The sequence below is a fragment of the Lontra canadensis genome, unplaced genomic scaffold (assembly GCF_010015895.1).
Source record: "Lontra canadensis isolate GAN:19392208 unplaced genomic scaffold, GSC_riverotter_1.0 scaffold9, whole genome shotgun sequence".
Lineage (NCBI taxonomy): Eukaryota > Metazoa > Chordata > Mammalia > Carnivora > Mustelidae > Lontra > Lontra canadensis.
The window spans coordinates 19,344,235-19,367,299 of record NW_022631003.1 but is presented as its reverse complement, the minus strand read 5'-3'; the positions used below and the strand labels follow the sequence as shown (position 1 = coordinate 19,367,299).

The window sequence follows — 23,065 nt, the reverse complement described above, 5'->3', positions numbered from 1 at the left end:
GCCGAAGGCAGAGGCTTTAACCCACTGAGCCACCCAGGCGCCCCTCAGCTGTGTTTTTATTCAGTACTACTTCGAGTTAAAAACATTTCATAAATAAATCTGATTTAAAACTCAGTGAGGGGCGCCTGGGTGGCTCAGTGGGTTAAAGCCTCTGCCTTCGGCTCAGGTCATGATCCCGGGGTCCTGGGATCAAGCCCCGCATCAGGCTCTCTGCTCAGCAGGAAGCCTGCTTCCCTTCCTCTTTCTCTGCCTGCCTCTCTGACTAATTGTGATCTCTATCTGTCAAATAAATAAATAAAATCTAAAAAAAAAAATAAAACTCAGTGAAATAAAAATTTGAAAATGTTTCTTTTCTGGGCACCTGGGTGGCTCAGTTGGTTAAGCGACTACCTTGAGCTCAAGTCATGATACCAGAGTTCGAGTCCTACATCAGGCTCTCAGCTCCATAGGGAGTCTGCTTCTCCCTCTGACCTTCTCCCCTCTCATGCTATCTATCTCTCACTGTCTCTCTCTCAAATAAATAAATAAAATCTTAAAAAAAAGTGTTTCTTTTCTAATGATAGTAATAATATATTAGCTAATATTTACCAAATACTTATATGTTCAGCATATTCCTGAATTTTATATGGATCTTATTTAATCCTCAGAGCAATCCTTGAAATATAAATGAAGAAACTAGGTTTAGAGAGATGAAATTTTGCCTAAGTTTGTATAGGAACTTGAATCCACTAGTTCTGTCAGATCCACAACTCTTACTCTTAAGCAGTATGACATTTAAGTGATTCCCTCTCTTTGCTGCTTCTTTTTCCTTTACCATAGCTCTCTCTATCATTAATTATGTCAGGCATTGCCTTATAGTTCTCATTGTTAAGACAGCTTAACTGAAATACAATTTACATGCTATAAATTTCAGTCATTTCAAGTATACAGTTCAGTGGTTTTTAACTAATTTATAGTTGTGAAACCATCACAGTCCAATTTTAGAACACTCTCATCAAACACAAAAGATCTTTGTCTTGGATTCATTTACCTTTGTGAACATACTTCTCAAACAAAGGGTCTGTATCCTATTTCTCCTTCTTCCTTTAATATTTAGCTATTCAACCTCTTAGTCGTTACCTAGTCACTCTTCATTATACCTTTAAGTAGCTATTATTAATTCCAGGGACTATATAACAAATGAACCTAAGAAGGAATCAGAACTTGATTTGAGGAACTGAGCCATTATAGAGCTTGACCTCATAGTCAAGCTCTTCCTAGTTCACTATGTTACTTTCCATTTCTACCCAAAATGGACCCTAAGTATCCTTTTATACTCCTTTACTTTTCAATTCCTGAAGAAGTTCTACATTCTTTATTTAGAGTTTTATTTAAATTTTGCCTGTGGGTTTCAATTTTTTCTTCATTTATCTCACTTTATTGTTCTAGGTGCCACTGAATTACTGCTTTTAGCACGAAGGACAGACTTGAGACGCATTTCTTTGGATACACCAGATTTCACAGACATTGTTTTGCAATTAGAAGACATCCGTCATGCCATTGCCATAGATTATGATCCTGTGGAAGGCTATATATACTGGACCGATGATGAAGTGAGGGCCATTCGCCGCTCATTCATAGATGGATCTGGCAGTCAGTTTGTGGTCACCGCTCAAATTGCGCATCCTGATGGCATTGCTGTTGACTGGGTTGCCCGAAATCTTTATTGGACAGACACTGGCACTGATCGGATAGAAGTGACAAGGCTGAATGGGACCATGAGGAAGATCTTGATTTCAGAGGACTTAGAGGAACCCCGGGCTATTGTGTTAGATCCCATGGTTGGGTAAGGAGCTCTGCTGATAGAAAACTTTGTCTGGTGTTTCTGTTTTCTACAGGTTCCTAAAAGGATTGAGAAAAACAATATGAAGTATGTGTTGTTTTTCAATAAACAGCTCTTCCTTGGCTGTTCATTTTTAGAGCATAGTGATTAGAATAAAATCTCAAGTTAAAGAATTGCTAGGTTTTTTTCCTTGAATGTTTCGAATACTTTTCCTTTCTAAATTAAGTCAATGCTTGCTGATTTGGGGTATTGGCTACACATTTTGCTGAGGTTGCATCATGACCATGAAAAATATGGAAAGAAAGTGTTTTCAGAACTTCCCCTAGAAGATTTAATTTCATCCCATTTTTGGTACTTCTAGAATGATATGGTATATCCCAAGATACATGAATGACTTTTTTTTTTTTTGGTCATAACACCCTGATCACAGTGTAGGGAAACATAGCTTTCTATATACTCACCAATGTTATTTGTTACTATGAGATTCATTTTAAAGGTGAACATAGTGACAAATTATTATACGTTAGTATATATCAATGCCTTGGAGCCACTTAAATTCCCAGGAACCACAGCAATTACTTGGCACTACAGAAAGAGTTAACATACTGGTTGGTTAGTTTGTCATCTGAATATCACTACTGGGATAGCCTTTTTATGTCAGGTGAGAAGCCAGCAAGAAAAAAAGATGACTGGGGTGTCTGGCTGGCTCAGTCAGGAAAGCATGCAACTTCTGATCTTGGGGTTGTGAGTTCAAGCCCCACGTTGGGTATAGAGATTACTTAAATAAAAAGTTCGGAAAAAAAGAAAAAGATGATTGTTAGTGGGAAGGAGCACAAAATATTTTGAAGAAACATAACTAAAAATGGAACTCATTATTGGAAGGCATTTTTATGATCATTTCTGGAAAACACTGATCTGAAAATTTCCTATAAGCATGTATATACTATTATGTCTGTGTTAAACATAAATTTTGAGTATGTTTAAGTCCCTTTTTTATTCCTTCTTTGGCGTTAACTGATACCAGTGTAATATGAGGGGTGGACCTCACCTATAGAATGTCTGAAAGTTACAGTTTATTATCTGTTTTTAGCTCATTTTCTGTATACTTCTATAGGTACATGTATTGGACTGACTGGGGAGAAATCCCGAAAATTGAGCGAGCAGCTCTGGATGGTTCTGACCGAGTAGTGTTGGTTAACACTTCTCTTGGTTGGCCAAATGGTTTAGCCTTGGATTATGATGAAGGCAAAATATACTGGGGAGATGCCAAAACAGACAAAATTGAGGTTTGTTCTTGCTTTTTCATTTTAAAACCAGTTTTATAATGGTTTTTAAGTTGATGTTAATTTGATGCAGATATTCTTGCCTCTTGTCTGGGGTGCCAGAGATATCTTTTACAGAAATTTTACTCAACTTTAAGGATGCTAGGGATTATGTATTTTTCTTCCACTGAACTCTAAGATTTCTGAGCTCTCTACTGGCATGAGAAATGGATATTCCTCTATTTCTAGCCCTAAAAGCTTATGTGAGTGATTTTCCTTATTATGGATAAAGCCACTGTATGAATTTCCTAGGGACAGTTTCTGCACAAATCAAATATTATATAAGACCTATACTGGAAGAGCTGGTATTTCTGTCAGGAGAACAAAGCCCATGTGTATATATAACTTTTGCTGTTACTGGTGTTGGAAACAGGTGGTGGCATATATTAAGTATTAAGGTGGTTACAGGCAAACAATTTTTAAATTGACTTATGAGCTGTGTAGGAGAAAGATTAATTAACTAGAACTTGGGGGAAAATATTTACCATATGGTAGAATTAAGTTGTGGCAATCAGAATAGAATTCTGGTACAAACAACCAGTGTTGAATCACAATAAACCAGTGGTTTATCACAATGTTTTGTAGATGGCATATACCTTGATGTTGAATGTGAGCTCTGAATTTCACAACTTTGAGTTGGGCTGTGCTTGAGAGCTTATGGATCACGTACTTAAAACACTTTCTTGTACAATATTTCTTTGGGGGATGCATGACCTCTCATGTAAGTTGTGGCTTGGAATGGCTATTCAGAGTCACAGCACTTAATCTAACAGATAGATAATTTGAGCTCCAGAGCCATTATTTTAGAAAGGTAATTCTTAGGAGTGCCAGAGACTCTGAGGGAAAAATAAAGGGCCTTCTTTTCAGAATGGAAACTTGGAATAGAAAAACCCATTCGTATTCCACAAGGCTCAAATACTAAAAACTGCATTACTTATTCATGCAGCTGGTTTGCATTAATAGAAAATTTTGCATAGACTTGAGTATATAAATTTTCTCCCTCTTATTGTTTCACTGCCCCTCTCCTTAAATCCACGTTAGTGTTTGAATCTTTAGCAGCTTTGAGTACAGTGCTAATGAGATGAAAGTTATGGGCTCGCTTGCTTGCTTGCTTGCTTGCTTGCTTTCTTTCTTTCTTTATTTTTTAGATAGGGTATTAGCTCCCTACGTGGGTCAGCCTGATTATAAATTGCACATCCATTTCCAAGCAGTTCACAAATGTGTATTGTTGACCAGCTGTGGACCATACATGAGAGTATAGGTATTACTACTCTTAGAAAAACAGTTTAAAGCTCATGTGTCCTACAAGAGTGTTTGTTTGTACATAAGGGAAGAATACTTGATTTATTATTTTTTAGGGATTTAAAAAATTCTGTATTTGGTATCTTTTTAAGCTTACTATGACTGATTGATTAGATTGTAAATAAGACATTTGTTTCTTACTGGGAATTTTTCATGTCTTATTTCCCACACTTCAGGTTACTTTCAGTATTTAGATATAGAAATTTATTCAAAATCACAAATAGTTTAGGATGATTTAGGTAGAGAACTGAGAACTTTTGGAGGTTCTGAGTGACAATGTTTGGGAATAAGAATGAATCATATAACAAAATATAATATTGATTAAACAGGATTTATTTTCTTGGTCTGCAGTGCCGTAGATCTTAAAATTAGCATTCATTATGACCTGTTCTGTCTTCTAGAGCTATATACATGTGTATGCGGTGGTGTCATTTCCTTCCTCACTTCCTTTTTTCCTTCTTCCTTCAGTGGTACCAGCATCCTTAAAAGCCTGCCCTTCTCATCTATTTCTCCTCTTCCAGGTTTGCTCTGTGTCCTCTTTGACAGATTATTTGGTGTTAGTGGTACAACTATCTCCACCAGACTATACATACAAAGACCTCCCTTATTCTTTGCCCTGGAGATTCTGATGAAGTTTCTCTAATTGAGCATCAATGCTTTTGTCATTTTCTTTTCATAGGCACATCTGGGAAGTAAAGAGAGTAGGTGTTATTATTTATTCTCTTAATTTATGATGATGTGTAAAATTTCTGGTATATAGCATATTAAGGAAAGAGCACAGCTCTTCATCTAAATTAATCTTGCATAATTAGAGGGAGAAAAACTGTTAGTTTCTCTTTCTGAGACTGTTGATTATAGGAGCAACTGCCACAACCAGCTTTTCATCTCCCTTTACCCGATAGTAGGTTGAATATAGTGAACTTGAAAACTTTTGGAAAAATACATAATTTTTTAAATGCTTCTCTTTCTAAAGCCATTATTTGCTAGCCTTTTGGTATGTAGCAGGTGATTCTATCTACTGATCTTATCCTGGTCTAGGTGATATGCTTCCCAACTTTTTGGTAAAACTGTTTTTTCCTGGGACCCTAAGAAAATATTAAATAATAGTTGTATAGCCTTGTTCTCTTCTGAAAGACTTTGAATTTACTTGGGATGAGACTGTATGAGTTTATAGTACATTTGAAAAGAAAAGATTGTGATTTGGTAAATTTTTACATACTGATATAAGGCATAGGAAACTCTTCGTTTTAATTGGGTCTTATGGGGAGAACTCAGACTGTTCATTCACCTGTGCTCTCTGTACCTTCAGATCAGGTTCTCACTCTCTTTTCTGCAAGTGGTGATATAACAGATGCTGGATATATTGGAGAGCTATAGGTTTCAGGTTTAGTTATTATTGTGCAGAGTTGCAGAAAGAACATAAAAGTTTATCAGATTTATAACCAGCTTCTGCAAAGAGGGATGGGACACAGGGAATTGCTAATGATGCCACATTTTTTAAAAGATAGTCATAATATTGGCTGGTGCTTTAATACAAGAAGGTGTTAGGGGGACCTGGATGGCACAGTTGGTTGGGCATCCTATTCTTGGTTTTGGCTTGGGTTGTGGTCTCCGGGTCATGGGATTGAGCCCGTGTTGGGCTCCATGTTGAGCAGGGAGTCTTCTTGGGACTCTCCCCCTGCGCTCCTGCTCTCTCTTTCTAAAATAAATAAATCTTTTAAAAAAAGAGAGAGAGAGAGAGAATGTGTCTGTGAGGATAAATCTGATTTCTCTACCTGTCCGCTGATAGTGACCACGTATCTGTAGGTGTTCTATAAAAGTTGCATGCTGGTACTTGTTTATGCTTCTTATTCATTATGCTAATATCATTTCATCACCTTTTACAAAAGAGCGTCTTGTTTACTTGTCTGCACTGAGCTCCCTTTCACCCCCCCAACCCCTAGGCCCACCCGAGTGTTACTATAGTATTCTAGGGCTTCCTTATATAATACTAAAACATTAGCAGAAAGGATCATGTCTGTTTTTCTGATTGGACAGTCCTCAAATAAGCCTTTATTTCTATTTTATAAGACCCTTAGGTAGGCAGAAGCACATTGTGTCTTAACAACATTCGTATTTTTCTTGGTCAGGTTTCACTGCCAAAAACATCTATAGCACTGAGGGCATGTAGTACTGCTTTTCAGTAGCAAAGACATATCATTGATAATTTATAAGTTTAAAGCATTTTGTTGTCATTATATAAAGTTAAGAATGTTACATTAGCTTGGGGTTTTTTGTTTTGTTTTGAGGATGCTTTTCTCATTCTATACAACTTACTGATTAAAAAAATTAATCACTGTGCTTTGAATCACTGGTTTTATTGAAATGATGTCAGTTAAATTATTCTCACAATGTATTTTTTTATTATATGCTTTTTATTTCATTTTTCCTTCTTTCATTTTTGAGCTTCTGACAAACACAACAACGCCTACTAGTTATAGATAAAAAGAGATGTCTTACCTAATTTATGGGCATGTAGATTTGTTTTTAGTCTTTTATTATAAATTTCCCTGCTTTAGAGAATATGATGTCCATAGGTAGTTTGTCGAAATTTAATTATACCTGGGACAACTTTGGGAAACAGAAATTATTAGGGCCTTAAGTACGAAGAAATTTTGAATAAAGAGGGTATTATTGTGTAGGATGTATGCCGAAAACTTGATAGTTGGTGAATGATTTATTTCATATTCTAAGCCTGAAATTACAGGACTACATTTTCCCCTGTGACAACTTCCTCTGTTTTATCAATATGCTAATTTGTTTTCCAGGTATTCAGGTTTCTTTGTAATTTCTTTGTCTGGCATCTTTAGCCTGTGTATTGTGAAAGTCTGTTAAAGTACACAAGGGCCCATTTATTATGATTTTTCTTAATCGTTTGTTTCTAAGATTAATTCTTCCTTAAGAAATTAATATAATCATCTGCTGTTGAGATAAAGCTCTTTTGATTATATGACAAGTACCAACAAGTACTTCCTTTTGAATCTTTGCCAGTTTAAAACATTCAGTGCTCCTTAAAATTGATTTTATTTTCAATTTTAGGGAAATATTCAAGATAAACAGCCTAAATACCTGAATCTTTGCCCATTTCTACTCCTTTCCAACACTATATGAATGTATGTGAATGTATATTTTTCCCCATTTGTTCTAACTGAAGAATGTTATAACTGAATGTTATAACTGAAGAATGATATTGATAAAACACCATCATTAGATTCCTCAGCTCAACAGAATACCTGGATTAGCGGCTTATATTGATTGAGTTGTAAACATGGTGCTATCCTTTTATATCATCTTGGATCTGTTTGGAGTTACTTTATGATAACATATTTTTGAATTCCTATTTGAAAGTTACCTTTTGATGTACAATTTAAGCAACCTTATTTAACTTGTTATAATCTACAGCAGCCAAAGTAGTACATCATCTAATTATATGTCCTGTTGTCTCATTATCCACTCTACTGTGTCTGGCTCTAAAAAAATTATTGCACATATATAATGAGAGAAACTTGCTTGATGATAAGTATAATCATGCTTTCCTGAAATGTCACAATAAACCCTTAGAGCCTTACCAAACAAAATGCTTTGCCTCACTTAGGAGTTAGTGTAGTTTTATCTATGTAAATTAGGAAAATTTCATGCATGTTATTTTAGTGACCAAGTTTGAACTTGCTCTTGGATCGTTTTTAAAATGTTCTGTTGTTAACCTTCTTCTCATGTTTTAGCATAAAACTGTATAATATGTGTGGAGATATTTTTAGTTTCAATTTTCCTTTTTTGTTTCTTTGGTTTTTGTACTCCTGAAATAAAAGAGTGCTGATTTTAATGTCCTACTTTCTTAAAAAGAGAAGTTAGCTTCTTTACAATTGGTAACGGTATTTAGTTGTTATGAGTGGTAATTAATCTCTAGATCTTTATTGAAACATTTTGTAATAGCACACCCTGACCTTAATTCTTGTTTGATTTTTCATTCAACTGAGCGACCTTAGATAATTCACATAACAATCTGGTCTTTGTATTTTGACCAGTGAGATCATTTAAACCAGATGATCTTTAGGTTTCTTCCCATTATAACATTTTCCAGTGTTTTTTGGTACTAACTGCATTATTTTAGATTACGAACAAATAACATATTTGCCTTGGAAGAGTTCCTTAAAGGAAATTTATATTCAGGTGACATGAATATTTTCTTTTTTCTTTAAAACTTTCCTTATCTACAGTGCACTGAATCCCTATTAACTAAAGAAAATTTGCCTATTAGGGGTTCAAAATCTTTAGTAACTCAATTTTCCTGAAAGCAACTTCTCCTTGTAATATTTGTTTATATTCTCTATTGACCTGTATACAAGCTATTCCATTATTAACATGCTTGGGAAGTTTAAATAAATGTTTAAAGCTGTTGTTTGAAATTAGCCAAACATGTAAATGTTTTTTATTAATGGAGTCCATGTAAAACATTATTTTTTGAGATGTTATTTCTCTGTAGGTGGCAAACTATTACACTTTTCAGGGCTCATAGAGATTTTATTTTTACTGTTTTTTAAAGGGTTTGGAAAGGATAGGCAGTCAAATAATGGTAAAGACCACAATTTGGGGACTTCTTGAGGGAATTTACAAAACTCTGAGCAGTTAAAAGTGACAAGTATTTTTAACTTCCTACTTAAATTTAAAATTATCACTAGCTATTTAAAGATTTTGTGTAATAGTTATTCCTTAAGTTAGCCAAAATGAAGAAAGGCTTCTCCTTTTTTTTTTTTTTCTTTTTGGCATTTTAAATGTAGTTTACAATTTAAAAATTTAGACCTTCTAAGAATATTACAAGGCAGGCCCTATGATTTTTTTTGTTGAACTCATAGATTTCCCAAACTGTTCATTCATTGTACTATAATTTTTTGTTGTTGTTAGATTTGATCTGAAATAACAAAATCTTGGAGAAGGATTAGAATTCCTTTGGTTATAGTTAGATTTTTGGAGACTATTTGTTTAGTATTTCATTTATAATTAGGAGCTTCTGAAATTTTCCAGGCTTCTAGAGTTTCTAAGTAGGAATGAAATTAGAGGCTTTATGCAATTAATATCACCCCTATTCAGAGATTTTTGGTTTTGTTGTTCATTTATTTTTGATTTTGGGTTAACTAATGACTTGGCTTTTATATTTGGTTGCGATTTATAATATTGCTTTTATGTTTTAGCTGCAGTGTTACTCTTAAAATGTGAAAAAAACCCTCCTATGCCATAATAGATTTCATTAGTTTCAAGAGAGTAAGTAAACAGTGTTTCATGGGTTTTCAAAATTGTTTTTGCATTAAAAAACTGTTTTTAGTTCTCATAAAATTAACTATGGTTTCTAGATATAATGCTTACAGAAACAGTAGTTCTTTCTGCCCCAGGTTTCTCTTCCTAAAATTCAGCATTCTTTGGCGCTTTTTGTTTAATTTGCTTCTTGTATTTGCCCGAGGTCATAAACTTCCGGTTTTAGGAGAAAAAAAGAATGGAATTCCAATTTCCCGATTCCTAATACAGTACTTTTTGTGTTGTGCTCTGTTGCCTCTTTTTTAGACTATTCATTTTGAGATAATTTCAGCTCAGTATTTGCAATACTAGATCTCTCACCCAGTTTCATTCTACATACTTACAGAACAATTATCAACATTAGGAATTTAACATTGATGCAATTTCCATTATTCCTATTATATTTATTGATTGGAATTTTCCTGTAAGGAAGAGCTATTCCCTCTCTATTCAGCTTTTCATATGTATATTAATATGAAATCATGGATATTCTTTAAAATTGTAGAATATTATAAGGTTATATTCCATTATTGTTGCAAATATTGTCCCAGAATTGGAATTAGTAGCCCCTTCAACTTGATACCTGTGACCTTTTCATGAGCCTCCATCTCCTTTTTTTAATTGTGGTTAAAAAAAAAAAAAAATCTACCATAACCACTTTTAGGCAGAGAGTAGAGTAGTGCTGATTATATGCATGTTGTTGTGCAACACAATCTCTAGAATTTTTCATCTTGCAAAACTGAAATTCTGTCAAACAACTTCCTTTTTCCCCCTGTCCGGGCAACTGTCATTTTTTAATCTAAGAGTTTGACTTCTTTAGATACCTAAAGTGGGATCATATAGTAGTATCTTTCAGTTTGCTGTCTTATTTTACTTAGCGTAACATCCTCATAGTTCCTCCATTTTGTAGCATATAATAGGATTCTCTTCTTAAAGGCCAAATAATATTTTATTTTATGTATGCACTGTTTTTCTTTATCTGTTCATCCATCAGATAAAGGATATTTAGGATGGTTCCTCCTTTCGGGTGTTACACGTAGTGCTTCAGTAAACATGGATGTGCAAATAAGTATCTCTTTGAGATCCTGTTTTCAGTTCTTTTAGATATATACCTAGAAGTGGGATTGTGGATCATGTGGTGATGCTGTTTTTAGTTTTTCAAGGAACCTCCCTTATTTTAAAGCACTTTCTAGAACAATAATATATTCAACTTTATCTTACATTTCTCTTGCCTCAGCCCTGGAATCAACTATTACTCTAAGGAGCCATAGTTCTATTTAATGAAGAATAGTATCTTTTTTTTTTTTTTTTAAGATTTTATTTATTCCTTTGAGAGGGAGAGCACAAGCAGGGGGAGAGGCAGAGTGAGAGGGAGAAGCAGACTCTCTGCGCAGCAGGGAGGCTCAATCCCATGGGGCTCAATCCCAGTACCTTGGGATCATGACCTGAGCCAAAGGCAGACTCTCAACCATCTGAGCCACCGAGACAACCCTGAAGAATAGTATTTAAAAACCAGTATCTGGGGAGTGACTGGCTGGCTCATTTGGAAGAGCATGCAGCTCTTGATCTCAGGATCATGTGTTTGAGCCTCACATTGGGTGGAGAGATTACTTAAAAAAAATATATATATATATATGAACATAAGGCACATTCACTGGTACTGGAGTACTTTGCCTTTGAGTAATAAGCTGTTGATTATTATTTCTACTCAGACTCCAAGTTGAATTTATTTTAGTTGTGCTTGAAGAGAATGAAAGGAAAGGGAGCAGTTTTCCCTAGTTAATATGCTTATGTTTTCCCACATTAGAGGTGTTTTTTTTTTTGAAGACCTTAGGACAGTGGGACTCTCAGAAATGTCTCATGAAGTAGTTGAGTATAATTGACCAGGGTGGTGTACTCATCATAATGATGCCTTGAACTGAAAATTTCTTCTTAATTTTCTAGTTTTCCTGGGTAATTTTGGTTTTAGAAAGCTTTGGTCACAGTAGCAATTCTTAGCTCTATCTGTAAAAGAGCATAATAACTGCAGTCGTTTAATGCTCTAAGCATGACTCCTTGAAAAAATAAAACTACTCAATGCAACTATGGTATTTTCTCTTTTCACATTAAAAATCACTTGTATTTACTGAGACATAGTAAGTCTTGAACTAGGTTAAAAGGCTTTAAAGGACTGTGATTGCCCTTATGCTCTCTTACCCAGGTGCATGGCATCTCTTTACTTCCCCTGATAGTTCCAAAGCATTTCTCTTGTTACCCCAGTGAGCTCCTGAATGATTGAACTGTTCTTTCCATGCGTATATATTCCATTTTTAAAAATACCATTTCTGTGAAATTATATTTTATACCCTATTGTTATCCGTTAGCCTCCAATGAGATCTAGTGTCTCTTTATATGTAAATATTAATTCACTACTTGCTTTGGATATTGGCTGGAACATTAGAAGAGGAATGGTTCATTGTGAGCATAATTTAGGTTTTTCCTTTAGGATGTCATAATATTTGCACTGTAGCTCATTTTATGATAGGTGCCTGGTTGTCCTGTTGTCATCTATTTCTTGAACGTGTCTAGTCAAGTGAAGTTGCATAGCAACAACTTTGGTAGTAGACTGGCTGCATTCCAAAATTTCATGGGTAATCCTGTCTTGACATTTAATAAGCTGATGAAACTGCTCAAAAAACCAGATGTGATATCTATAGAAGGTTTGCTCTTACCTCCTTTCTGTGGAGATATTCTGGTTAACCCACATCTATTTCCTGTTGTAGTCTGTATTCTCAGTGTGGTTTGTAATATTTGGGAATGCCTCAGAATAGTTTAATCCCTACCACAATGTGGTTGAAGCAGTTAAAACCACTGGAGACTCTGGTTCATATTTGGAGGTAGATTTCAGAAGTGACAGAAGCCCAATGTCAGTTTAACTAATTAAACCACTCTGAGGTAATATAGCAAAGCACACCCTCAGAAGCTGCCAGAAGATTTAATTAGTGTTGGCTCGACTTTTAAAGCATAAGGGTAATCTTTTGGAATCGCTTAAAATGGTTCATTTGTTCTGGGTTCAGAATGTACAAGCAAGCTTTAACCAGGATTTGTGTTGTTATTTTAGACATAAGGGGCTTAAAACCATATTTACAAACCCAATAACCTGTCCAAAACGGTTACTTCTTGGGTATGGTAAATGTAATAGTGCTTTTCTTTGAGATCAACGTGTTGTTTTTCACTGTGTTGCTTCTGCCCAGTAGAGACTGTGTGGCTGGTAAAAGAGAAATGTTTAGGGGAAAAGCTATTTTCTAATAGAAGTGTCACATCTGCAGAAGTAATGGGAGGAAACAAGAGTTCAGAAAGTCATCATTGGACTCTGTGTAAAGGGAAATATATGGTCTTTAGATGTAAGGTGTCACAATCAGGTTTTTTAAGTTGTTGATCCCTTAATCTCTTCAGAAGATTCTTATAATTGCTTTCCACATCATAACAAAAATGATAACAGCATTTGTTAATGACAGCTATTATTGTTATTATTATTCAGGAGCCCTTGGACTTGGACCTTATCTTTCCTCCCTCCTTTTTTTTTTTTAATTATGAAAAATTTCAGACATGTGGTAAAAGCAGAGTAAAGATTCTCACGAACTGTCAGCTTTAGCCATTAGTAGTAGTACCTCTTAGAATACTCTCAATCTAGAATACTCTCTTAGTGGGCGAGTCAAGGAGATGGCAGGTATGGATCATCTTTATTAATATAACTGTGGTTGTAATATTTAAATGTTGGGTTAGCTTAAAAGAAATGAAAGAATCAAGCCTTTGTCCTTATTCTTACAAGTCTCAGCTAGTGTTGAAATTTAAACTTTCAAATGTGATAAAAGCTGAAAAAAAGCATTTTATTAATTTTTTCCCATCAGAAATAATTTTTAAAAAAATAATTTTAATCTGTATTAGAATTAAATATAGCATAGCTGAAGAGGGAGGAAAGACCAAATGGAAGACCCTTAATTGTTTGTGGCTTTACTGAGCCTAAAGGGTATATGGAAACCTCGTCACAGGCAGGTGTGAGAGAGGACATCTAAAAAAAGAGTACATTAATTTTGTTGTAGGCTCTGTAGTCACCACCATGAAATTCTAATCCTGCACAGTCCATTTGGTAGCCAGTGGCCACATATATCTGTGGAGTACTCAGAAAGTGGCTAGTCTAACTAGAGGGGCTTGAAGTGCAAAATACATATATGAAGAAGGCCTTGTATGAAAAAAAAACATAAAAGTCTCAATAAATTTTTAAGTATTGATTACATGTTGAAATAAAAATATTTTGGATATGTTGGATTAGATAAAAAATAGTATGTACAGTAAAAAATTAATTTTAGCTGTTCCTTTTTACTTTTTAAAATCTGGCTACTAGAAAATTTAAAATTAGACACATGACTCACATTTGTGGCTTAAATATTTCTCCTGGGCAGCACTGTTCTAGACTTGACCCTGCTGTAAAAGCTACGACAGACAACAGGAAGATGGGAAATTAAGGCAAACAGTGTGCTGCTTATAGAATTACACTAAAAAATCTTTAGCTCGGGCGCCTGGGTGGCTCAGTGGGTTAAGCCGCTGCCTTCGGCTCAGGTCATGATCTCAGGGTCCTGGGATCGAGTCCCGCATCGGGCTCTCTGCTCAACAGGGAGCCTGCTTCCCTTCCTCTCTCTCTGCCTGCCTCTCTGCCTACTTGTGATCTCTGTCTGTCAAATAAATAAATAAAATCTTAAAAAAAAAAAAAAATCTTTAGCTCATCTTAATTACATTGTTTAATTGGAAGTAGATGTGATAGATATAGCTTTAATGTGCACTTTATTTATTCCCTCCTACCATGCCCCTCCCTATGGGGGGGTGGAAGACTTCCGGTTTTTGCTTTTAAAGTGAAAGAAGAATAATTAGTTAAAAGGGACTAATGAATGCTGTAGTAGGTAAAGCTACAAAATCCTTAGTAGTGGCTTTTAGGGAACTGTATTTGAGTTCCTGGCCACTGTGCTAATCTGAAGATCTTTGTAAGACCTTTATTACCATTTATTGTTCAACAGAAGTTGCTAAAAACTTTTTATTTTTAATATGTCCTTTGCTCATTTTTCTTCTTCCTGAGACCCTGGCTTGCACTTAGAGCAGCATTAGCCCTGATCCATACACCAGTTCTGACAAGGGCCTAGACCAAAGCATTTCTAGCTCTCAAAACTAAGTTATTTATGCTAATTTATTTGGTGGAAAACCTGACTTGAAGCAACGTAAGGCTATCTGGAGTCTTCATTTATCCAATTTTGTGGGAATATGTATATATTTTGCTGCATAAAATATTCACATGTTTGGCAACAGAGTGCTACCGTGGACCCAGGCAGAGGTGATGTGCTATGTGCATTGTGTTTACCTTTGTAAATACCACAAAAAATCTGAATTCGGAAATATGACTAGCCTTAAGACTTTCAGATAAGAGATTTTGGACCTCCATTACCATCCCACAGTAAATGAAAATATTTTATTAACCATAATTATGTACTGAAGATGTTTATTTTTAGCACAATCAGAACACAGTGACAGAGGTAAATAAGGCCTTCCTAAAATAGAATTTTGTCATATCACCCTCCTTTAAGTGCTCTCAGAAGTATCATGTTTTCTCTAGTTCTGATCCTGGAATTTCATACCTGCCATAGGATGGTATCTGCCTAATGTTGTCTCCTTTGAGTCCCTTTAGTGTTCCTTCTGCCTCAATGCATTTCTTTCAAAGTCAGTCACATAAGGCATCTTTAACTGTGTCTTAACATGTGTTATTTCTTTTATGTTCTGGAAGATCCTTTTCTCTCTCTCTTTGTCAAAATTCTTCTAATTCTTCAAGATGGATTCGAGCTCCTACTATTTTTTGTACACTTTTTCCTGATAAGCTACAGGCCAGAGAGGAGTATATGTGTATGATTTTAATGTAAATATAGTTTATCTCCTCAACTAAATTATAATACCTTTGCTAGAAGAGGCCCTCTTAATTAACTTTTGAGCATTCAGCATGATATCTTTCATGGTGATTCACATTCATTAGATAAGTTTGTCAGTGTTTGATTTGGGGCTGGGGGAGTAGAGTGAGGATCTGGTAGAGCAGCAAAAGTATATGTGATCTAATTACCAAATTGTTTGCTCCTTTTGGCTTACTGTTTTAGTTAAACATACGTCTAAGTAGATAACGAACAATACAGTTGGGGGCTGGAAATGGGAATAAGGCTGCATGCCTATAGTTCTCCACTGGTTCCCAGGACATAGAAAGGGTCTGTATTGTTTTTATTCTTCAGTTTAACAGTGTGTGGTTGTTTTGGTTTTTTATTTCCACATATTCTTTTATATTACTATATCAGCTTTTATTTTGAAGTACTGTATTTTAATAAATTCATTACAGCTATTTAAACATAGCTATATTTACCTCAAGGGACTAAAGCATTTTATTAAAATAATCTTAAAGGGCAAGAACTAACATTTGCTGAGCATCTACATATCCAGTACTATGCTATATATTTAATATTATTTTCTTTAATCTTAAATAATTCAGTGATTTAAGTTCTTTTCCTGTTTTACTTGTGAGGAATTGCTTAGCGGTACCTAGTGAATGATAGAGCTTATATTTGAAATCTCAGTCTATCTAGTTGTGCCAAAACATTGTTTGCTAATGATTGGAGATTCGTAGGGAGTGGGAGCGTAGAGAGTAACTGCTAAATAGAAGATGCTTAATTGTGTAAACTAAAAGGATCTTTGGGAAGTGTGCTTTTGTTATTTTTCTTACTGTGAATTTTGGTTTCATTCTTTGCCCATTATCCGGGTCATACTAAAGCTGCCATCTTTTAAGTTGTTCATTTATCAAAATGAACAAACAAACATTGCAGGCTGAAACAACTGAAAGGAGAAAGAGTTGGTTGACCTTATAATGTTTTTGGAGGAAAAGTTTAAATTCTGTCTTTAAAAGAGGTTCAGTATTAGGCATTTAATGTAGCCTTTAGATCAGCAAGTAAATTTTAAAAGGAAGGCCAGTATTTAGGCATAGTACAGCAAAATTAGTATTAATTTGTTGAATGTAAGATAATGCACAATAATTGTTTAAGATAATACTGAAACTAGGAATAAAATCAAGTCATACATGTTTTAATATAAGCTTGTAAGAAATTAGTATTTTAGAGTGTTACAATGCATGATATTTAGTACTATGTGTTAGACACTCTCTGATGGGATGATGAACTCTAACAGAGAACAGAAGTTCCCTGTTAACTATATGACATTTTAGATGAGGTAGACGTACATCTACCAGGAGATGCAGTTGAAAATAACTGCAGTAGAAACTGATGAGAACTTAGATTAGAACTTTACATATTTCTTATTTTTTTTTTTAACATAAGATAATAGTAGAAGCTATAAGATGTGATAGGCTTTGAAAGATGATTTGCAAAGAAGAACTCAGGAAGCCTTGGAAAGTATCCAACCAGGTTTGAAAAAGGAAGGGGAACTAATAAAACGGAGAGATAAAAAGCCATCCTGGCTATAGAAAAAGAGATAAGGTCACATGGTGCCTTGAAAATCTGATGTATAGTTTCAGTGGGGGGTTAAGAGTATCAAATGTTTAAAAAAAAAAAAAGCACAAGAACTGAGAAAAGCAAGGAAGGAGTCATTGACCATTTCCAGTAGATTTATTTCATCTGAGTCATAGATTCGAAGTCAGTTGTAGAGTTAAGGGAATGAGTGGTAAGAGGTGGAGGCAGCTGTTACAGATCACATTCAAAGAATATGGCAGTAAAAACACAATCATTCAACTTTTAAACCATGTCTTTCTAAGTTGGGGGAAATTGTGTTGTGATAGAGGCAGAAAAAAAGGATCCTCTGGAGAGGAAGATATTGAAGATCCTGGGAAGGGAGAAAATAGTACTGAGAGGAAGTTCTTATAAGCGGCTTAGAGGAAGATGGTCAAGAAATAATCTCTGTATTGGGATGCGGATAAAAATACAGAGTTAAAAAAAAAACAACAACTTTCCCTACCTAAAATAAAGACGTTTCTATTGTATGTCTAATAAAGGAAAGATTTTTCACTCTGATCATAGTTTCCAGACAGTAATATGGTGTGGCCAGAAATTCTTTCTTGGAGCTCTGCTTTTAGGAGGGATCAGGAATGTATTCATTCTCCAAAAATAAAGAGTAGTATGGACTTAAAATTTTTACAAGGATTTATAATTTGGGCAAGAATACCTTTCATTCACTCAAATGGCTAAGCTGTAGGATCTAAGGATAAGAATTTACATAAATTTTCATTTTCAGGAAGGTTTCCTGAGTGTCTTAGGAAGTTATCTCCTTTTAAAAATTATTTAACAAATATTTATTGAGTTCTTTGCCAGACTAATAGTAGAAGTGGTGGACACATAAATGGATGAATTAGTTTCCTGCTATTTTAGAAGTTACATTTTAGTTAGATATGTAAACAAATTATTGACCCTTTTTCTTTGCTTAGTTCTTTCTGCTTTTAAAAGTAATTTTAAGATATAACATAGACATAAAGTATGTCCACCAATGATCTGTTGCAAGGAAATATGAATGTAAAAAATCTAGACTCATGTCTCAAGGAGAAATTATTAATTTTAAACAGTATTTAATGTAGGAGTTGGATTAGTGTTTATTAATTCTTTTAAACTATGTTTTTTCTTATAAAAACATTGTTTAAATATAGATTTATACAGCTGGCTTAATAGAAGTCCTGTTGTATTTGATATGAACAGATAAACATTCAGTTAATAAAATCTCTTCTATCAGGTATAACTGAAATATTTATTTATACATACAAGTGAAAATACAAGGGTATAGCACAATTTTGCTCACTCAATTTTTAAGTACTTTGTTTCCAAGGTTGGGCTCTTCTTGGAAGGTCAGCAAGAATTTTAAAATTTTAAGGAGGAGAGATAAAGATAACATCTGGTTGTCATTCCATTTAGGCAGTCACGGTATTGACTTACAGAGACTATTTCCTACTGATTTTATGGAAGAAAAAATTCATACTTGCATAAAAGATTGTGATACTATTTTTAGGAGGGGGGGGGCAGAAATTTCTTGCATATACTTGTTTTTAGTACCAGAGTAACATTTCTGAAAGTTAGTTTGCCTGGCACACAGGCCATTTAATGGTAGAAGTGGTCTTAGCTGGGGACTTGCAAGTTGATGCTTTAGAAGACTTGCTCCATCTTTTAGAACAGAAGATTAGTACATGGTGCTGGAATGTCAGGGACAGAAAAGATGCCTTTGCCACTTCTAGGGAAATTGCTGACCTTTATAATGAGAGTGTCAGAATGAATTTAATAATGTTGCTACCTAGGGTAGTTGGAAAGAGTAGGTACATGCTAGTTACTTGAAACTTAGTTCCAGAGATTTATAAATTCCGGGTACATTACAATTATAATCTTAGGAGACTGAGAGATGTATTGAGAGCCCTTTTATCTGTGGACTTTCAAAAAAACTTTAAACAAAAAAAAAGTGAACAAAAACAGCAGTATAGTAAGCAGAAGGAGTCCTAAAAAATATACTATGTTTCCAAGCTGTGTGATCTTACATGAGTTTGAGTTTCCTGCAGAGTAAAAAGATAAAACTCTCAGGAAAAATAAAATGTTATAGAACAAAATATGTAATAAAGTAATGTATACAAAGGTACATTATAAAAACAAATGTACAAGCAAATTTAAGGTAATTGTATTTTATTTTTAATTTTTACATAATGGAAGAGATACATACTAAGCTAATATTGTCAGAATTTTTAGAAGGAAGGGTAATAAGAGATTGGAGAAATAGAGATAAAATATGAGCTTACACTGAGTATTTGAAATCATTCTTATTAAATTAGCATGTTGTCCTTTTGTGAAAGAAGGCATTATAATAGGAATGACCAAGATGACACTTTTCAGTGTTGATACAGCAAGCAGTTGATTTGTTATTTTTGTATACATTTGAAGAATAAGTACACATCTTTAGTTCTTGTCTTTAAACTTAAATTTGAAGGTTATGAATACTGATGGCACTGGGAGAAGAGTACTAGTAGAAGACAAAATTCCTCACATATTTGGGTTTACCTTGTTGGGTGACTATGTTTACTGGACTGACTGGCAGAGGCGTAGTATCGAAAGAGTACACAAACGAAGTGCAGAGAGGGAAATCATCATAGACCAGCTTCCTGACCTCATGGGCCTAAAGGCCACAAATGTTCATCGAATCATTGGTAAGTAATTCCAAAATTCTCTCAGAGATGGAAACCAGGAATGAGAAAAATACAGAGAAATTGGCTTGTAAAGCAGCACTGTAAATTATTGATGTTTTATGGAATATAGAAATCATCTGTTCTTTTTTTAAGCAGGAATAGGCCTTTTAAATGTAGACTTAGTACTGAAAATATAGTACATAAGCCCATTTCTGACTTGGGTCAGTGCACCAGTCCTTAGGCAGTGTGGTGGGACCCTGCTCCCAGTAGGTCACCATATTGATGCTAACTTTGTGTGGACAGCAGACTAGCATAGTGCATGCACTACAGCCCAACTCCTGGGCTCAAGTGTTCCTCCTGCCTCAGCCTCCTTAGTAGGTGGGACTACAGGCCTGCGCCACTGCACTGGCTTTTTATTCCCTGTTAATCTTCATAGTGTTTATTTATGAGATTAGTATTGAAAATATATTTGGGAGCAGATATAAATCATATGTCTTTGTGATCCACATGCCTAGTCATTTTCAAGTGAAAATATGTTGATTGTGTCAATGTATTTGTCCTTCTGTGCCCCTTTATAATTAATACATCTTCTAGGTTCCAACCCCTGCGCTGAGGAAAATGGGGGATGTAGCCATCTTTGCCTCTATAGGCCTCAGGGCCTCCGCTGTGCCTGCCCCATTGGCTTTGAACTCATCAGTGACATGAAGACCTGCATCGTCCCAGAGGCTTTCCTTTTGTTTTCACGGAGAGCAGATATCAGGCGAATTTCTTTGGAAACTAACAATAATAATGTGGCCATTCCTCTTACTGGTGTCAAAGAAGCTTCTGCTTTGGATTTTGATGTAACAGACAACCGCATTTACTGGACAGATATTTCACTCAAGGTTAGTCAAAAGAATTGGAATGTTAAAACTGAAGACAAGGAGGGAGAGCTTTAAAATGTCTGAGTCTTCATGCTATGATCACTCTCTCTCATTGCTTAGTAGGCAGAATGCCTACTAAGACTTTTTAAAAGAAGTCAAGGCCTAGGTCCTTTCAGTTTTAATTAAGTGCTTTTTTTAAAATACAAGATACTTTGCTTGACTTCCTCTGCTTTGTTCCATCTGAGGATAATAAGTGACATTTTCTACAGGTAAAGAGTAAGCAGTTATATAAATGGCTTATAGAAGCTTGACTCTTAATTTATTAAATAAAATTTGGTAGTCTGTCTCAGGTAGAAAACTCCAATTATGAGTTAGAGTGTGTGTGTGTATATATACACACACCCATACCTACCTACCTTTATTTTCTTTTGCCTAAAATAGGTATTGAAAAGCATACTTAGTCAGTAAGAAGGAGGAGCTCCGGACCAGAAAATATGGAGAATAGTTTTTGCTTCTTCTAGATAGTCCTGGGCTTATTTCAGATAATTTATATAAAATTTGTCTAATATGCAAAAATCATGGGGTATTGGAGCCAGAGTTGAAATCTAATGGCATTCAGTAAAATCTATTAATTGAGTGAATGAATGAAGTAAATAAATACATTTGGCTTGTATTGTATGGCCTTCTAAGTTTCCTCATCTTGAAAATAGAGATAATGCCTATCTCGCAGGGCCATTTTGAGGGTTAAATGAGAAAAGTGTGTATACAAAGTACTTAAGGTAGTGCTTGCTGAGAAGTAGCAGCTATTATTAATAACTTGAATTATGCTTTTGAGTTCTGGGGGATTCAGAATTACAGTGGTAATAATGTGATAATGGTTATATACATCTTATATAAGATTGTTAGATTGTTATTGTCATATAGATTGACACAATGACATGGCATACTCTCAAGAACTTTCAGGAAGCTGACTACCAGTTATGAGTCTACAACATTCTGGTCTTATCTTTTCACTTGATTACTAATAGATTTTAAAAGCAAAGTCATTCTGCTGTCTTACTAGAATAAATTTTTGGTCCTTAAGAATTATAAAAATTTCTCCCTGGCTTGATAGTAAAACTTGAGGTCACAGTTGCATTTGTTAGAGGTTGACATCAGGTTTTTTCTGTTCTTGTAAAATATGTAAATTATATTAAGAAACTATGCCTCTGGCTCTTCTGGATCCTCCCACCCAACAAAAACCAAAACAAACATTCTTTCTGGATAGTGTTTTGTACTTAAGTCGTGTGACTTTGTTGTTAATCTTATTTTTGCAGACCATCAGCAGAGCCTTTATGAATGGCAGTGCACTGGAACATGTGGTAGAATTCGGCTTAGATTATCCAGAAGGCATGGCAGTAGACTGGCTTGGGAAGAACTTGTACTGGGCAGACACAGGAACAAATCGAATTGAAGTGTCAAAGCTGGATGGGCAGCACCGACAGGTTTTGGTGTGGAAAGACTTAGATAGCCCCAGAGCTCTTGCATTGGATCCTGCTGAAGGGTAAACAGCTTTTATGTATGCATTCTTAGCAACTATGTTGCACATAGCCCAACTATGGATTGTATTTTTGGGATGTCTTAAGTAATGCTGATTAGGAATCTAATAACTAAACCACAGGTCGGCTTTATTTTAAAACCCTTTAGTTAAGGGGTGCCTGGGTTGCTGAGTCAGGTAACATCCAACTCTTGATTTCGTCTCAGGGTCTTTAGATCGAGCCCCGGTTTGGGCTCTGCGTTCAGAATGGAGTCTGCTTGAGATTCACTCTCTCCCTCTCCCACTGCTTGTACTTGCACTCGCTTTTTCTCTCTCTCTCAAATAAATAAAATCTTTAAGATCCATTAGTTGAGATTTCACTGATTTAGATTAAATTACTCACTAGATTTTACACTTATCATTATTAACATTAGGTAGAGAAAGATTAGTGAAATGGCTTAGTATTTAAATATTACCAATCATACTTACATGCTAATAAACAGCCTTTTTGAAGGTATCAACTTTGCATTTGCTTACCCCCTCTCTCAAGTTAAACCACATTCCAAAACCCACTGAAATAATGCCATATACTAAGAAATAGTTGCATTTAAAAAAGCTCCATTTTAGAATAGTCATTAATTCAAAATGGTCAATTAGTTTGATCATTGTTATAAGCTTAGAGAACTTTGATAT

At 35.0% G+C, this 23,065-nt stretch overlaps 1 protein-coding gene across 1 annotated transcript in view; it reads left to right on the top strand.

Annotated features, from left to right (window-relative positions):
• Positions 1-23,065, top strand: part of LRP6 (LDL receptor related protein 6) — a 165,983-nt gene that overhangs the window by 91,525 nt on the left and 51,393 nt on the right. The window contains exons 6-10 of the mRNA XM_032855008.1: positions 1,429-1,825; positions 2,937-3,108; positions 19,798-20,014; positions 20,588-20,877; positions 22,173-22,399. Of these exons, the coding sequence (XP_032710899.1) occupies positions 1,429-1,825; positions 2,937-3,108; positions 19,798-20,014; positions 20,588-20,877; positions 22,173-22,399 (1,303 nt within the window). The remainder of the gene's footprint in view (positions 1-1,428; positions 1,826-2,936; positions 3,109-19,797; positions 20,015-20,587; positions 20,878-22,172; positions 22,400-23,065) is intronic.